The following is a 19,847-nucleotide window of genomic DNA, read 5'->3' on the forward strand; positions in this document are numbered from 1 at the left end:
GGATGTGTTATGTTAATATGTTTTTCTGAAATCATTGGCGACTAAATGGATTATGTTGCAATTTATTTCTTTTTAAAGACGCTTATAACATCATAAAATACTCAATTTCCAAAATACAGGGTTAGATTCAACATACGACATTGACATTTCTTGAAACTTCTTTTTAATCGTTTCCTCTTTTTACTTCCTGCAATATTGTTCTTAAACCTAAAACGGGGTAAGAGACTTGAAATATGAGGTTTAATTTGAAAACGTGAGTACTTACTTTGTTTCTTTTTCTCTTTTTTAAATATAATTCGGAAATGATATTACATAATAGCGGAGCTGCTCAACTCCACTTATATTACATAATAGCGGAGCAGCTCAACTCCACTAATATTACACAATAGCGGAGCAGTTATTTGCCTAACGCACCAGGATAGACATAATCTCCATGCAAAGATTGGATATTGGCACCCACCCTAAATTACAAAACGAAATCGTTCAAATTGGGAGCTTTCGATGATGACGTCAGCACGGGGGCACACAGTTACTTCCGGGTTTGATTGTAAACACAATGTCCATGCATTACTGTGGCATGAATCGGGCCAATGCACGAACTCAGTCATTGTCAACTTACTTTACATGAAAAATATCTTCAATAAAATAAGAATAATATGAAGGAAACATCATGATCAAATCAAGAATGAAGTTACTGAATAAAGTGTGTGGATTAAAAAATGGGAAAAGTGCTGGCCGGGGTGATTTGGGATAGGCCAGGCCATCCACGATATGCAGGGAATATTACAGTAAAGCACGAAGAGCGAAGATTCGCCGAAGAACCGGAATGAAAACAGATTGCAAAAAATAACTGCTAGTATACCAGTTCAGATCGTCACACCAGGTTGAGATGAACTTATCACAATGAGAAAATGAAGGAATAGAATAAGGTACATGTACGAGATTTTTTAATTATTTCTTAACTTTACAACCGGTCATGTATGATAGGCGAACTCGTAGATACATACGGGGCGGGGTGAACTCAGTGACTGACTATGACTGAGTTTCAGTCGCTGAGTGTTCCGTATCCGAGACTGTACATAGTACTACGTACTGTACTTGCAGACAAAATGACCGATTTGATATTCACATTATGATATTTCCAACTTATTGCTACTTCATTAGCAAAATGTATTCCTGTAAATGTTCCAAATATAAGGGAACGATTGATCAAATCTGCTGAAACACGGCGCAAACTTGTGCTACCGGAGAGACGAAGCGAGTCGCTGTGTTTGCCCACCTTGATCGGCGCGGCTGCCTGTAATTTCTTCAGCATAAAAGCAGCAATTTACGCATCGTGTTCGGTAATCCATAAAACATGAATGTTTCACTTTTTCAGTACACTGATTGTAGTATCATTAAAAGAATCGTGACACAAGTGACAATATTTTAATTTTATTCAGATTTCAGAATTCCATCAAATAACGGTCTACTAAGCCTAAATTGTATTTATTTTATAATAAAGTACCTGTTTCTTTCAATCGTGATTGTGTCGGGGATTGTGTGGAAAGAATGTACCGGGAGAATGTATTACCGCAATGCGCTAAATATGAAAACCTTTATGGGCTGGATTTGATGAAATCGGCGGGTTTTTTATTAATTTTTTGATTACTACAAGACGATATTTTTAAAAATCAGATATTTTAAAATGAATCAAGAATAGGGAATGTCACAAACAAGTTATTTAATGTGTTATTCGATCATGTTTATTCAGTCCATGACATGAACGGTATACGGTAGCAGCAATCATTTGAGTATGGAATTGATCCCAGCGCGAAATTCAAACTCAATTACCCAGTTATACCCAGCCAGCCTGACTGATTTTGTCAAAAATTTACGGAACATTTTCGTTGTGACAATAATTCTATTATTTCTAATATATATAGAAGGAATCAGCAACTTGAAGATTCTTCTCATTTCAAGCTTTATTGTGAAAATCAGACTTGCCGGGCAGCTTGCAAAGTACAGGAAGCAAGTCTTGTTTACGTGTTTCCGAGTAGGATCACGTGACAGCGAACCCTGAGCTTACGTCACGAGCATTCTCAAGGTCAAAGACGATTGATTTGGGTGCTTTTTGGGCGCCTTAAGAAAGACCAAAAATTCATTCATTTTTTTAATTTTTCAGCTTTATTGGCCATCAAAAAAATCGGAAAAAATTATTTTTAATATCCTGATATCATAAGCTTTCCATTGATATATAACTTTATTTTCAATGAGGTTCACCTTTTAGGAGTTTCAAACTTTGTTATGTATATATTTACAAGCGGAGCTGACAACTCCGCGTTTGCTTTGTACTGTAAGAAAATAATACTAGTGTTGTTAACACTAATAACACCCTGTATCTAAGGTGTTAACACCCACCTAACAACAATGAGCAAACTGTTCAGCAAAACCAATTTGAGCACTCATCAGGTAACCATAGCAGCATGAAGTTAGGTATATGGAATGCCCAGTTTGTCGGCAATAAAGGGGACACAATAACTGATATAATCTTGAATGGGGACTTGGACTTCTTCTTTCTCACAGAAACCTGTGATCATCACTGGGCAAATGTGTCCTCCCGGTTACTCATTTTTGGGTGTGCCCCGTAACTCAGTCCATCGCGGTGGAGGAACTGCCTGTGTTTTCAAGAGCCAACTGAGTCTCCAACTCCGCGAGGAGAAACTACCTAAAAGTGACTCTTTTGAACATTCATTATTTTATATGAAGAACCAGAACCTTTACGTTGTTGTGTATAGATCATCATCTTTAAAGCAATTGCCTCATATTTGTCATATATATATATATTTGTCATATTTGTCAATATTTCTCAATGCAGCTGACCTCCTTCCTGGAAGATCAGTGGTATTAGGTGACCAATGAATGCGACACCAAGTCTATGCTTGCTATCCTTGAGTCTCTTAGTATCGAGCAACTTGTTGATGAGCCCACTCATGTTAAGGGACACACTTTGGATTTGGTTATGGTTAAAGAGAATGATCAGGTTGTCAAGCCATATCACATCCACCCTGTTCATGTTTCTGATCATTTTCTCATACTTTATGACATGAACAACTATCCTGGCAAACTCTTCTGGGGTTATGTTAAATCCAAGTCCTCTCAGTCTTCCATTCCGGACAGTATCCACTACAAAGATGTCACTGTCAACACCCCATGTGACATTGTCAATGTCTTTAGTTGCTTCTTCTCTGAATGTTTCAACCAAGATGAAGTGTCTGATTCTTTTATTTATAACTATGATACAGTTTCTTCTATTTCTCATTTCAGCTGCTACGCTGGTGAAATCCATAAGCTTATTCGCAAACTGAAAAACAACTCTGCCGCCGGTGTAGATGGGATCACCAGTGTGATGCTGAAGAATACAGCCTTTTCTGTCTCTCCTCTCCTTGCTCAACTGTTCAATCTATCCCTTCATACTGGCTGCGTCCCCAGCGAGTGGAAGCTTTCCCGTGTGATTCCGATCTTTAAATCTGGTGACCGCCAGTCTGCCTCCAACTACCGTCCTATATCGCTTCAACCGATCATCAGTAAACTCATGGAAAGAGTCATTCACCAGCACATCCTCCAACATCTCAATCAGAACAACATTCTCACTCCCCGGCAATTTGGTTTTCTCCCCAAGTCCTCAACTTCTGATGCCTTAACAACAGCCCTTCATGACTGGTATAATGCTCTGGAGAACCGGCACGATGTTGCTGTGGCCCTCTTTGATCTTACAAAGGCTTTCGACAGAGTACCCCATGGTCCTTTGCTGCTAAAACTAAGATCTGTTGGCATCACTGGTCCACTCATGTCCTGGTTACGTTCGTATCTTTCCAACAGAACGCAGGTAATAGCGGTTAATAGCGTCACTTCTGATCCGGCCCCTGTCATCTCTGGAGTACCCCAAGGCTCTGTCCTGGGCCCTCTTCTTTTTCTTATCTATGCTAATGATCTTTGCCTTTCTAATTTCTCCCAGGACAGTGCCTTGGTGCTCTATGCAGATGACACCACACTTTATAAGCCTCTTACTTGCAATTCTGATTTGACGGGCTTCCAAGAGGACATTAATGCTATCCATAACTGGTTCCGTTCCAACCATCTCTCAGCCAATGCCAGCAAAACTAAGACCATGATAATATCAACAAAAAAAGAACCGTACCCACATATGCAACTCTATATGAATCAACAGCCCATTGAAAGAGTTTGCTCTGTCAAATTTCTGGGCATTTGGATTACTAACAATCTCTCTTGGAAAGGTCATGTTGATAGCATTTGCAAGAAAGCTCGTAGAAGAATAGGCTTCCTTCACAGATCTTTCCACAATGCCCCACTCCATATCCGCCGTTCTCTATATCTGGCTCTTGTTCGTCCAACCCTTGAATATGGCTCAATCACATATACCACCCTTTAAACCAGACGCTCACAAACCAGTTAGAATCCACCCAGCGCTTTGCCTTCCGTGTGATCTTGCAGGAATGGAAGCTTTCCCATGAGGATCTACTTTCAAAAGTAGACCTCCCCCTCCTCTCCAAACGTCGCGATCTGGCCACACTCTGCCACTTGTACAAAATCCTTCACAAGCTATGCTCTTCGCCGAACCCATTTAAACTGCACCCGCGCCCTGGCCTTCGCAATCTCAAAAGCTGCGCCCTTGTTATTCCGTTTTCCCGTCTCTCCCTGTCTCAAAAATCTTTTTTCCCATATGCACCTACCCTATGGAATTACCTTCCTGACACTGTAGTCAAATCTCCATCCCTGGCTGCCTTCAAATCTGCCATTAATGACCAGGTGTGCTAGCCATCTCCTTCTCCACCTCATTTGTTTTGTCTTGATTTATTTTTTTCTCATCCATTTGTGTCTGTCCCTTTTATTTTGTGTTTGGTGTAATTAGGCCACCCTTTAATTTAGTGCATAGGCACTATTGGGTTCTCGCCTGGTCTCTGACCGAATTGTTATAAACATTGATATTAAGAAGCAGTCAATTGCCAGAACCACCAATGTGTACAAAGCGCGTAATTTTCGCAATATTGACCCTGTTGCTTTTGAGAAAGACCTTGTGTTGAACTCAATACCACGGATGATTCCATGGATGGGGCACATGTAGACCTTGTCCAGTTTTATAACAAAGCCTGTAGCCAAGTACTTGAGACCCATGCACCTGCCAAAGGAAAAAACATGTACCTTTCGCATCAAACCTGAATGGTTTAATCAAACTGTCCAGGATGCGAGACGCTTACGTAGGCGGAGTGAACGGCGTTGGCGTAAAACAAGGACTGAAGTGGACCGTCAAACATATATTGATTCCCAGAGGGAAGCTGCGGCAACCATTGGCAAAGAGAAAGCATCTTTTTTTTTATAATGAAAGGCTACTCAATTGTAACACTAAGGACATGTATAAAACTATAAATGCTCTTTTGAATAAGACCTCACGTGACCTTCCAGATAGTAGCTCTCCAGCTACATTAGCTAATGATTTCTGTAACTATTTCATTGGTAAGGTAGAAACAATTCGTGCTGATGTTGATGCTGTCCAAGCTACATCTTCAAACACCGCTTCTCCATGTTCTACATCTAGCATGTTACAATGCTCGCTGGACAAATTTGAAGCCGTATCTGAAGAACATATTCATATCTTTCTCCCTATTCTCACCAAGATCGTCAATAACTCCCTCCTTTCTGGTTGCTTTCCTGCTGAGCTACGTAGGGCTACCATCACGCCTGTGCTAAAAAAGGTGTCCCTTGACAAACAGCAGCTCTCAAACTACCGGCCTGTCTCCAACCTGGCCTTTGTTGGTAACCTGATTGAGAAGGTTGTCTCTGCTCAGGTCACCAAGTATGTCGAGTGCAATAAACTGGCTGAGCCTTTGCAGTCAGCGTATCGGGCTGCTCACAGCACCGAGACAGCACTCTTGGCTGTTCACAATACCATTGAGCGATTGATGACAACAGGGCTGTCTTTGTGGTGTACCTTGACTTGACTGCCGCTTTTGATACGGTGGATCACCGTATTCTGTTGCAGCGGTTGAGCCAAGAATTTGGCATCATTGGTGATGCCCATAGAGTGTTCCAGTCCTACCTTGAAAATCGCAGTAGTCAGGTCTGTGTGAAGGGATCCTATTCTGATAAGGTTCATCTGCCTTATGGAGTCCCCCAGGGATCGGTTATGGGCCCGATATTGTTCACCTATTACACTCATGCCATCGGGAACATTATTCGTAATCACGGCCTCCAATATCACCTCTATGCTCATGATGTCCAGCTGATTATCACATTTAATCCTGCCATCCCAGGTGATGCAGCTTGTGCCTTGTTCAAACTGTCCAACTGCATCCATGAGCTACAAGCTTGGCTCACCAGTAACAAGCTCAATATGGCGAAGACTGAGTTTTTGCTGCCTCCTCTGATTAAAAAAAGCGCAGTGATTTATAGTGCGCTACGCACAGGCACAACGCCTAGACGTTGATCCACAAGCCTCAGCACACTTTACAGGTTGTCGCTGACCACTATGCCCCACATCATTCCATAAACCATTAAACAACAATTCAGGGACTTTGCTGCTTCAAGAGCGCACACCCGACATTCCACAAATAACCATCGCAACCAGGATCAGCTCCCCGAGTTTCGTACGGGTTACAACGAGACAAATTAGCAGTGAGTTCCTTGTCCAAGGGAATTTCAAGCTAACTCAATTTTTCCACGAGAGCATACTAGGCACCACCAGGGTTCGAACTCGCAACCTCTCGCACCATAGTCGAACGCCTTATCGATTGAGCTAACTTGACTGTTTATCACTAATCTTAAACATCTCACCCTTTATTTGGATGGGTTGGAGATCTCTGTATCTTCATCCATAAAGAATTTAGGGGTCATTTTTGACCATGACATGAAGATGTCCAGTTATGTTGCGCATTTGTCCAAAACTTTGAACTGGCAGATTGGCAATATTTGGAGGATTAGGCGGTTCCTGAGTTTTGATGCGTGTACCAATGCGGTTAGAACTCTTGACCTGTCCAAAATTGATTACTGCTCCTCCTTGCTTAATGGCATCTCCCAGAAAAACCTCACCGCCTGCAGCTTCTCCAGAACAAGTGCGCCAGATTCATTTTCAGAGAACCAAAATATACTCATACTTCTCCTTTGCTTCATAGTCTGCACTGGCTCCCAATTGCTAAACGTGTCCAGTTTCGCACTCTCGTCCATGTTTATAAGGTTCTTGCTTCATCTATACCTGAATACCTGTCCTCCATCATTCACATCCGGCATTCTGGGTACTCATTGTGTTCTACTTGCTGCCACTTGCCTTTCCATACCAAGATCCCACAAGTTGGCTGGTGACAGAGCATTTTCTATCATTGCCCTTGTTCTATGGAATGGCTTGCCTTCCCGCATTCGTGACTCTCCCAGTGTCCAAACCTTCAAAAAGAACCTTAAAACTCACCTGTTCACCTAATGTTTCCTCCCTTTTGCATTTTTCCTTTTCCATAGCGCTTTGTTTCTTCATTTAAAAAGCGCTCTCTAAATCTGTGTATTATTATTATTTATTAACGTCCAATGTTGCTTCATTAACACAATTATCATAAGTACTGCGATTCATATATATACCCTTGAAATAGTATGTTTATACATTCCATGGTGTTAAATATTTTAATAGTAAAAAAACATTTGTTATTTTGTATTAGCAAACTTATTACACTGCCCTCTATTTAAGTTTAGTATAAAACTAACCTCTGTTTAGCCCTGCAGCTCATTGTATAATTAGTTGATAAACAACCTGGCAGAATGTACGCGGTTTGTTATCTTTTTCGTCCATGATCGTATGCTTAACTGGAACTGGACAATGAGTCTTGTGAAGCTTATCCATAAAGATCCTGAATCAGATACAAATGATCCTGGTAACTTCAGAATGATAGTCCTTACAAGTGCCATTGGGGAACTTTACCACCTCCTCTTGGCTGACAGATTTGACATTTATATTAAGGGGGTACTACGCCCCTCGATAAATTAGTGTCTATTTTTGCATTTTTCTCAAAAAACTAATAACACAGTGGTAACAAAAGTTATGTATATTATAGGGGCAAGGAATGCAATTACTACACCGGAATTTCAGTGACCCAAGTCAGGCGGTTTGTTATTTATGATAAGAAATAAGGTACCACTAGGATGTACCTCGTTTCCTATCATATATACTGAACCGCTTTTCTTGAGACACTGACATTTCAGTGTAGTAATTGGATTCCTTGCCCCAATAATATACATAACTTTTGTTACCAGTGTGTTATTATTTTGAGAAAAATGCAAAAATAGTCACAAATTTACCACAGGTGTAGTACCCCTAAAAACAATGGTCTGTTAGATATTGAGTTGCAGAAGCATTTATTAAGGGCCTCAATGGTATACCCTTGACCATACTGTTGTTGTGTCTGAATTGATTCGCCATTCCAGACTGAACCATAGATCTATCCACTTGACATGGTTTGATCTTAAAGATGCATTTGGTTCTATGCCACATTCACTCATTATCAGTACTCTTCATAGAAATAACTTTCCGCAGGAAATTATTAATTATATTGACAATCTATACAACACTCTCCGAGGTGTTTGAGTTTAAGAGGGGAGTTTTTCAAGGCGACCCTCTCTCACCGCTTATTTTTCTGTTGAGCTTTAATCCAATTTTGGACTACATAAAATCTGAGGAAAAACACGGTTACTAAGACTCTAACCTTCGGCACATTGTGAATCCCTTCGCGGATGATTTCGACTTGGCGACAAGCAGACGTGATAGCCACCAACGCATTATAAACAACATCAATTCAACTGTGGACATAGTGGGCCTCACTTTAAAACCATCGAAGTGCAGATCATTGTCCATCGTCAGTGGTAGTTTTAAACCGCTTCAATTCAAGATCGGTAATACAAACATTGCGACAGTGATGGATGGGGATCATAAGTATTTAGGCGGAATTATTACCAAAGATGGAAAACCTGCTGACATCTATAATCGTACCCGGGATCTGCTCGATCGGAAACTTCAGAACATTGACAGTAATAAGGGACGAATATAAGTTTTCTATCTACGACAAATATTTTCTGCCATCCATCCGTTATCACTTAACTGTGCACGAAATGAACGCATCTGACTTGATAAAACTCGACTCACTATGTCACAGTTATTTGCGGAAATGGCTTCATATACCAAAGGCGGGTACAATGTCAGCGCTTTATGTTTCCGGCAGCCTTGAACTCCGTAGCATGTCACATCTGTATAAGGAGTGTCACGCATCTGCGTTTGTCCATCTTAAACATTCTCAAGACCCTAGAGTCTATGAAGCGCTCACCGGGAAGCTTGATCGCGAAGAGAGATTCACTCGCAAATTCTCCATTGTGCAATATAGCCAGGACATATATAATAAAGCCTTGTCATCGCTTAGTACTGAAGCAGGTAATCATACAAATGACACTGGTAATAAGACTGGTAACAATTCAACCGAACAAAGTGAAAGGTGTACAGTAAAAACTAAATATGTTGTGAAAAAGGTTAAAGATCTCATTTCTGAAGAGATTCGTTCTCTGTGGGACAACAAAGTGAAAACTCTGATGGTTCAGGGCGAATTCCTTGAGCTCCTTAAGATCCAGGAGTCTTCTATGACATGGAAGCAAATTATCTATGAATTGCCTAGTGGAGTGTTACAGTTTGCTCTGAATGCTTCCACTGATTCTCTTCGTACACTAGATAATTTATGTAGGTGGCGTCAACGGTCCTTATTTAATGATAAGTGTCCTCTTTGTGGCAATAAGCACACTCTGAGTCACATTCTCAACTCCTGCCAGGATATGTTGAAACAAGGTCGTTATACTTGGAGACATGATTCTGTGTTATTCTTTCTTTCCAAAGTCTGCAAAGGTTCAGGTGACAATATGCCTAGGTCTATGTAGACCTCCCAGATCATTCTTGGCAAACAGTCACGACCATCCCTCAAGAAATTTTGCCTTCCTCTCAGCGTCCAGACCTGGTGATGTTTTGGCCAACTCTTAAGAAAATCTTTCTTATCGAGCTTACAGTTCCTTTAGAGCCCAACATTGTTAGCGCCCACATGAGGAAGGTAAACAAGTATGCCGGTCTTGTGTCCGATTTAAAAGATAAAGGGCTCACTGTTGATTTCCTTGCTCTGGAAGTAGAGGATATATTTCACCTGAGAATTTGAAGGCGTTGAAGCAGCTGACAAAAATGTCTCATATAAATGTCTCCTTCAAAAACATCCGTGACCAACTCAGCAAAATTGCTTTTTGTACTTCTTTTAGCATATTCTGTTCTAAATTTGAACCCACCTGGCAGGAACCAAACTTTTAAATTGTAGTCATATATATTTTTGCCTTTTAGATGCTTTTCCAGAGCTTCACATTGTATTTTAACCGAGTGTCTGGAGCCCATCGACATCGGGTGCGTTTGTGGTTGTGGCACGGAGGGGTTGAGTGCGTTTGATCCATCTTTTCTGCTTTCAAGTCTTCCGTGCTCCATCCTCTGAGTCCTGATGTCTTTGCGCTCCATGTACTCATTATTTCCCTTGACAAGGACTCGCTGGTCGAGTATCCTTGTGTCTAGGTTATAAACTGCAAGTGTTTATTTTTTAATGTCGTTGCAGATTCACGTCGAAGGAGAATCACGTCGAGGGAGAATAACGTCGAGGGAGAATAACGTCGCGGCAGATTAACGTCGAGGGAGAATAACGTCGAGGGAGAAAAACGTCGAAGAGAAAAACGTCGAAGAGAAAAACGTCGTGAGAGTCTATAATACTACTCTTTTGGCGAATAGCACGCAAATTCTTAGTCTATGTTAACATGGTTAATAGGAGAAATATTTTGTACGGCTTGTATTGTGAGGAGTTTGCCGACGTTTTTCTCCCTCGACGTTATTCTCCCTCGACGTTAATCTGCCGCGACGTTATTCTCCCTCGACGTTATTCTCCCTCGACGTGATTCTCCTTCGACGTGAATCTGCAACGACGTTATTCTCCTGCGACGTTTTTCTCCCTCGACGTGATTCTCCCTCGACGTTAATCTGCCGCGCCGTTGTTCGAAATTATAAACCATCGCAGCGTAGGTTACCCTAGGATTTGTGTCGAGACATATTAAAAGACCGAGATGCGAAACGAGAAATTATAAAAGTCGTGAAACAAACTATAGAGTTATAAAATGTTGATTGGTCTTTCATCGCGTGTACAAGATACTCTCGTTTCAAGAGTTACGTAATTTAAGACTCGTTTATGTTTAGGTAAGAAAACAGTATTATCTTTTCAAACAGAGGTCATGTGATTCGTCAAATTCAATTTCATTGGTTTTCGACGTAGTTCGTTTTAGGGCCTACCGCTCATTTCAAATGGTCATTCGAGAATATATCTCCATTGCGCAAGGATGTTTAAAATTCGAGAACTCAACGGCGTTTTGACGCTCTTTGAAAACGACAACAAAAAGTCACTTGGGGTTTGCAACAAGTTGGACTCCGCGTATAGGGGGTTATTAAAGAGTCCATTTAATACTAATAGTATTCCATATACACCAGGCACAAAAAGATTATATTCATCCTTGCTGTTCAATAACTGGATAATTTCGGATTATTCTGAAATATACATTTTGTTAACTGGACTTTTCTTTCTCATTTGACACCCTGTTCGTGAACATTGAGCAAGAATTGACCAAGATATGCGCCTCCAAACTCTCAAACCCCGAAATGAAAAGTTGCAATTTAACGATTAAATTGTGCCTGTTACACTGTGTACTTTATTGATTGGCCCGTGGTGCTTGTGTGCAATACAACGATGCGTTCCCATTGAAAATCGTTGAAAATGCAACTTTTGCTTTTGGGGTTTGAGACTTTGGAGGCGCATATCTTGGTCAATTCTTGGTCGTTTGTCACAAACAGGGTGTCAAATGAGAAAGCAAAGTCCAATTAACAAAATGTATATTTCAGAATAATCCAAACTTATCAGGTTTTTGAACAGCAAGGATGAATATAACTGACGAGTTTCTTTTTGTGCCTGGTGTACATCGATTTAAAGAGGGTTAATGGGATAATATTAAATTATGGTAATAACAAGTTAAAGAGTCGTGTATATTTTGTTTCTCTATTTTATTATCGTTAAAAGTATTTGCGGGTTAATCTTCGCTGTCTTCGCCCGTGCCAGGCCCCTCGATGTTTTCCTCCTCATCGTACTGGAACAGTCCTTCAAATTTAGATCGATGTTTGGCCATCGTTCTCTTCACGGCTTTGTCCACTTCGACCCCTCTATCCATTTTCTCCTCGAGATCGTCCGTCATCTCGGTATAAACGTCGTCGTTTTTGAGACGGGCGTGGCTCCGCAGAAACGTCCGGTACTGATCGAAAAAGTCGCGTTTGACGGCCCATACGGTCTTCAGGTAGGCTTTTTCCCTCGCCATCTCCGGGTCCATGCCCTCCTCGTCGTACTTTTCGTATTTTTCCCTCCTCATATCTTCCGTAGCGTCTTTAGCACCCTCGTACCATTCCCGATAAGCCTCGTTGTCTTCCAGCTCGTCGCCAGAAGACTCTTGGTCCGAGACCTCATTTTCGCTCTCTGAGTCGTCGGTAACCTCCCCTCCCCCCTTCTTCTTCTTCTTCGGGGTGAACGTGACGCTCGTGTCTTTGGAGGTCGTACTTTCGCGAGAACGTCCTGTCGCATAGGGAACAATCGTAAGATTTTAAAGTATTCATGTTGACACCTTGAAGGTTAGGATCGGAGTGGCCAAAAAGTTGAAAATGACCGGCTTATATAGGCTTTTGCGTTACGCAATTCGTTACGCATGTCACCACGCAATCCACGCAATTTGACGCATTTTGTTACGCACTGGCAAGATTTTACGCAAATTCGTTTCGCAATTTTACGCACTTACGCAATTTTACGCATTTTCATACGCAATTGTACGCGCTTACGCGATTTTAACGCATTTTCATTACGCAATTTTACGCACTACGCGATTTTACGCATTTTCGTTACGCAATAAACGCTGTTTTATGCGTTTCGTTACGCGTTTGACGCGTTTTGTTACGCATTCGACGCATTTTAAGCAATTACGTTAAGCAATGTCGCGGTTTTACGCATTTCATTACGCAATCGACGCATTTTGTTACGCAATCGACGCAGTTTGACGCAATTCACGTTTTTGATGTATCGGGTGGGGTGAGGGTGCAATATAACCGGTGTTTTCCAGTTCTATATTACACGTCTCAAAAAAGAAGACAGGATTTCTGGACTGGACTCGAATCTGAGCAACGCTGGGATATTAAAAATTTCGCTTATTATTATTATTCATGGGGAAAATATCAATAATTTAAAACTTTCTCGAGATTTTCTATTAAAGGTAAAAGCACTCGCATGTTTTTTCTCCATCTGGAACCTTCTTTTTGGCAATTCATCGGGGGATGGTATTAAATAATTTAAAGAATAACCTTTGCTCATTTTTCTTGCAATGTATCGTGGAAATGTATTACCGAATTCCATTTGACCCTATAAATACTTCTTTTATCTGTAACTGCTCGTTGTATGTTTTAACGACTCTGTCCTCAACATGTTTGACCATAGACCATAATGGTCTGTGGTTTGACCAACAGATAAACGTAATAAATGACCGACTGATAAGAGTTTAGGGGATCTAGAATGAGCGTTTATTGCGTTTCGACAGTATTTTTGTGGAACATGAGAGCACCTCAGACCTATCGAATTTCATTCTGAATACGAAGCATGTCTTTCTGATATCAAATAATTTTCATTTTTTTGACAATCACAATATAATACAAATTTTATGACAAATTATAAAAATTTGATATTTTTATAATTTTTGATATATAACAGTCCTCGAAGTAAATTATATAAATCTAATGATATATTCTTAAAGTGTATGTAGCTGGGAGGAAAAGCCGACGGTCAATTGAAAATTTTGACCTTTCATATTGAAGATATGGATTTTTTCCCAAAAGACCTTTTTTGTGTGTGTGTTTTTGGAAAAAAAATCCATATATTCAATACGAAAGGTCAAAATGTTCAATTGATCGTCGGCTTTTCATCCCACCTACATACACTTTAAGTATAAATCATCAGATTTATAAAGTTTACTTCGAATACTGTTAAATATCAAAAATATCAATTTTAATGATTTGCCATAAAATGTGTATTAAATTGCGAATTTCAAAAATCAAAATTATTTGATATCAGAAGGACATTCTTCGTATTCAGAATGCAATTCGATATGTCTGATGTGTCCTAATGTCCCAAAATAAATACTGTCCAAACGTTCATACCCCTTCCCTTAATGAGGAGATAAAACCAATAATTGATTGACCAATGAAGATTAACAATTCAAAGGATAACCTTTGATACTAAACATAATGTACATTTAATATATAACTATTTTACAACTGCTTCAGTCCTTCTTGTATATAGTAGACAGGGCTTAAGATAGCATCGGGTCAACTCGTTGGTGTCGAAATTTATTGCTGGTTTTGGATGCATATTTATTTTTGTCTTGGAAATAGATCGTTTTTGATACTACCCCAACTGTTTTTATTTTGGAATTCGTATCAGTAAGATGATTATTTATTATCTGTATAATATAGAATCAAATAATAACAATCATTTTTGTCTGGTTTCGAATGTTCCGAATATCACCGCTATACTTCGGTCTTATGGATGTTTTTATACCATACGCCCCACAGTGATACGCGAGAAAATCTGTTTTGTATGAGGAAGATACAAAATCGGTAAGTAATATTTCAACCCTATACACCACTACCCAGTCTTATTTTTTATTTACAAGAGATAATCTTTTGAAATGTTATTGACCTGAACTAAGTTTTCAATAGGTCACGAATATTTATTGTAGATATTTTCCTCTCAACGTTAAAACTTTAAAATTCCTTATTAATATTTATCAATGTTATCCGACAGATAAGGGTTTCTACTGTTAAGCACGAAACAATATTTTAAATTCGCCTCCAATTAAACAACTTATTTCGAACGTCCTCCTATAAACTGCTCATTTTATGCATTAATTCAGCAACGATTATTGGGTTTGATTTAAAAAACGCAAAGAAATTAGTATGAGTCATAGTCGTCTTGACATTCCCATTTTACTCTCTTTACTTCTCTCTCTTTATACCTTTATAATGTATCGTGAGGAAGTGTCGAAATTCTCTTTGTCGTAGAGTAGATACGTTTCGCGATGGGAAGAGTTTCCCCACCTTTGAAAGGCCTTTCTTACTGCAAAAGGATACTAACTCCAAGTAGGAGCCTTCTGCCCCGAAATAATTATAAAAAGTTATCCCTTGATTAAGTTTCCATTTTTCGTTCCGTAAATTACAGTCATCGACGTCTGTGTCATGGACACCTTCTTTCGTCTTCAGTAGGAAGTACTCGGAACTTTTCGGGCGTATCTCGGTGGCTATCATGGCTCTTAGCAGTACCCAATTCATCGTTTGATCGCTCGAAAAATGTTGACCGGGTGCTCTAGGTTCCATCGGTTTTTGCTCCATCGGGTGAGGTTGTCTCTCTCGTTTCTTCCACGCCCGAATGTCCTTTCCCAATTCTTTTCTTCTTTCCCCATTCTTTTCCGTATAACGGCCCGATTCCTTGATCATTTCAGTCCTTTGTTCCTCGTTGTTATTGCTATCAGGCTCGCTATTCTTGAAGACGCATGTTTCTGTCTCGCTACCCACCCCATCTTCACGAGAGAAAGTTTTATATTCCCCACTCTTTTCAACCCTGTTCAAGGACCCTTTCTCTTTTTCCACCGTAGGCCTATCTTCTTCGCTGTGCATAGATTTCTCGTGTCGTTCCATGTTAAACTTGCTCCCAAACGTTTTACCGCATTTCAAACAAACGCGTTTAGTTGCAGCGCGTATTCCCTTCATATTAGCTGTTTTGACGCTAGGATCAGAATGGAGGGAAACTCGGTGGATCCCGATATTATGTCTTCTTTTCCCAACGCCCAATCGAGTAAAATTTTATATTCGTCGTGTTTCGAGACATTTTTTTTCCTTTAAAAAAAACGTCGCGGGAGAATAACGTCATAACGTCGTTGCAGAATCACGTCGAAGGAGAATCACGTCGAGGGAGAATAACGTCGCGGCAGATTAACGTCGAGGGAGAATAACGTCGAGGGAGAAAAACGTCGAAGAGAAAAACGTCGAAGAGAAAAACGTCGTGAGAGTCTATAATACTACTCTTTTGGCGAATAGCACGCAAATTCTTAGTCTATGTTAACATGGTTAATAGGAGAAATATTTTGTACGGCTTGTGTCATTGTTTTTTATTCCAATTTTTTTTGTATATATATTTTAAATTACTTAAAACAAATGAATGCCTATAATTGTTTTTATTATGCTGTTTGCCTTTTTTAACAAACATATAAAAGTAAGAAATAAGCAATTAAAGACTTAAAAAATAAGATATAATATAATGGAAGATGCTGTTAAAAAGTTTATGAGCTTTCATAACATTACTGAAAACATAAGTCAAGCATTTGCATTAGAAGATTCTGGCAGATTATTTGTTCAGTGCAACATTGAATGGTTTCCGCATAGCAATCATGATCATCTGAAACACGCATATCAAGCCAAAGTCCATACTTTGAAGTTAAGTAATCAGGCAAGGAAACATCAGCCAATTCAAGTTCTTTTGCAACTTGAGGATTAGCACGATGTCGACCATCAGCAAAGTGTTTTCTTATTTCATCAAAATGTTGATGCGGTCTCATTCCACTTGCGAATAGCTGATTTGGATTTCCATCAAGGGTTGTTGATACCTTTGTTATTTTTAGGATTGTAAAACTTTTTTGTGTCTCTGCCATATGAAGCGCCACCATCTGCAGGATCAACAAATAGTATTAAAATTCCATTCATGCGTTTTGCTCGTGGTGCCATAGAAATAGTCCACACTGAGAGTGTCTTATCACCCGGTCGTAACTTACAGTGGATTTGCCTTTGTGTTGATTTTTTAGCATGATGGCCAGTTCAGGAGAAGTTATTGTTTCAAACTCCAAATGAATATCAGAAATAGTATAAGTTGCATTTGCGTCTGTGCTTACTACAACTTTACCATAATTATTAAATGTAAGTTCGTATGATAAGCGGTCTTTAAGTTCGCTTTGAAAAAATGGCATGTGTGATTCAAATAGCTCAAAGTCTAAAGGAATACTAAAAACATTACCATAAGCTGTTCCAATTGCAACATCCTTAGCATTAGCGCCCGCATCCCCAGCATTGATTCTAATTTTGCTAACTGCTTCTGACTGAATTACTTGATAGACAGCAATTTCACGTTCTTCTGGAGTTTTTTTCTTCTTGATAACAGAAAAATGTATCACTATCATTGAAGACAAAAACGCTTTGACCTTCTAGTTTTACTTCAAGCTTGCTTACAATTGCTCAACCAAGATTATTTACCATTTTTCTATTGGCGTCGTTTTCAGAATTAAGAGTTGTTTTAAAAGACAGTTTTGATTTTCCCGGAGTAATAAAATCATCTTTGCCAAGATCAGGAAATCTTACAGTTAGAATACCACCTTCGTCAATTGTGCTTGGCATGTGGGTGTTTTTATTATTATTATTATTATTATTATTATTATTATTATTATTATTATTATTATTATTATTATTATTATTATTATTATTATTATTATTATTATTATTATTATTATTATTATTATTATTATTATTATTATTATTATTATTATTATTATTATTATTATTAAACGCTATATTAAAGTTGTCAAAGCGCTTTACAGTAAAAAAAACATTAAAATGCAGATACAAGAATATACATCAAACTATATCTTAAAAAGTACATAATTATTAAGAAATATACATGATATACATATTAAAATCACATGAAAAATACACATTAAAAATTTAAGTAAAACCAAAGAACTAATGAGTGTGGCAAGAAAATCAAAATAATCATGAAACCTGGGGAAAATGAGGCAAACCCCGTTCTCTCAACGTGTTTAAGAAGCAAATCCCTATTCAGGTGGGAAGAGATACGTTTTTAGGTGCTTCTTAAACACGTTGACAGAAGGTGCGAAACGAAGATGACCTGGAAGTGCGTTCCAGTGGCGTGGGCCAGCCGAACAGAAGGCGTTGTCACCAATGGATCGTGAAGTGCGCGGAACATGAAGCAAATAGTTATTGCTGGATCGCATGTTATCTCTACCAGGAACGTAGAGGACGAGGTGATCCGACAAGTAGGCCGGAGCTACATCATGCAGAGCTTTAAACACTAGCAGCAGCACTTTGAAGACGATCCTTTCAGCAACTGGCAGCCAGTGAAGGTCTCTGAGCAAAGGTGCAGATGGTTCCAGTCTATTGCATTTGAAGACAACTTTGGCGGCTCTATTTTGAAGCCTCTGCAGTTGTTTCCTATCCTTTGCCGAAATGCCAAGTAGAAGTGAGTTCCCATAATCAAGTCTAGACAAAATGAGAGACCTAGCAAGATGGTGACAGCTTTCAGTTGTGATATACCTCCGAATTCTGTACATGTTTCTGAGATGAAAGTTCACTGATTTAGTGAGTGATTTCACATGAGCATTCATGGACATTGTTTGATCGAAGACAACGCCAAGGTTCTTAATGGTCGAAGAGGGTCTAATGTCCATATTACCAATTTTGATAGATACAGTCTGTAACTTCTTTAGATTATGAGACGAACCTGCTACAAAAAAACTCCGTTTTGGAGTCATTGAGCTTCAGCAAATTCGTCATCATCCATTGCCGAATAGCATTGATACAAGACGATAATCTGGATAAGGCAAGTTCAGCAGCACCAGCCATCTTTGGGTCAAAGGAAAAGTACAGCTGCACGTCGTCAGCATAAATGTGATAGCAAATGCCAAACTCTCTGATAATATGTCCAATGCAGTAGGTGTAAAGAACAAAGAAGAGTGGTCCAAGGACCGATCATTGTGGTAGTCCGTAATGTAGATCATATTTTTCAGATGATACAGCACCTACTGAAACGCGAAAGTTTCTGCTCTGTAGATAGCTTTTAATCCAGTTAAGAGCCATACCAGTGATGTTGAATGTACGCGACAAGCGGTTTAGAAGGATGACGTGGTCTACCGTGTCGAAAGCGGCAGAGAGGTCGAGAAGCACTACAAACACAGCTCTGCCGCAATCCATGTCTTTCAATATGTCTGTTTTGACCCTTAGCAGTGCCGTTTCGGTACTATGCCTAGCCCTGTACGCCGACTGAAACTCTTCCTGGAGACCATGAGACTGAAGGTGTTCTTGGAGTTGAACAGAAGCAATTTTCTCCATGATTTTGGCGTAATAGCTTAAGTTGGAGACAGGACGATAATTCTGTAAGACATTCTTGTCAAGAGAAGGCTTTTTTAAGACCGGACAAACTACAGCCTCACGCAGTGCGTGTGGAAACTCACCACTACTGAACGATTTGTTAACAAGGACATTGCACAAAACATCAATATTATCTTTAAAGAGCCACACTGGAAGTGTATCAATTATACATGACTTGTTAGCAGAGTTTAGAACAGTCTTTTTGATGACTTCAGCACTAACAGGCTTAAAACTGTCAAATACCTGTACACTATCATCACACAGAATGTCACTAGGATTACTGACACTACTACGTGTGCCACTATTGACACAGAATTCTTGTCTAATTTTAGCAACTTTGTTGATAAAAAATCTGGCAAATAAATCACTCAACTCTACGGCTGAGTCGCAACATGGTAAAGACTTGGCATTCTTATTTAGCAGTATATTTAGCACAACAAACATATTTTTACAGTCAGATGATTCAAGT

At 39.5% G+C, this 19,847-nt stretch overlaps 1 protein-coding gene across 1 annotated transcript; it reads right to left on the reverse strand.

Annotated features, from left to right (window-relative positions):
* Nucleotides 1-18,045: 18,045 nt before the first annotated feature.
* LOC140170511 (uncharacterized) lies at nucleotides 18,046-18,762 on the reverse strand. Its single transcript, XM_072193867.1, has one exon. The coding sequence runs from the start codon at nucleotides 18,760-18,762 to the stop codon at nucleotides 18,046-18,048; it is 717 nt and encodes a 238-aa protein (XP_072049968.1).
* Between the last annotated feature and the right edge of the window lie 1,085 nt (nucleotides 18,763-19,847).

Source organism: Amphiura filiformis, chromosome 14 (genome assembly GCF_039555335.1).
Source record: "Amphiura filiformis chromosome 14, Afil_fr2py, whole genome shotgun sequence".
NCBI classification, from domain to species: Eukaryota; Metazoa; Echinodermata; class Ophiuroidea; order Amphilepidida; family Amphiuridae; genus Amphiura; species Amphiura filiformis.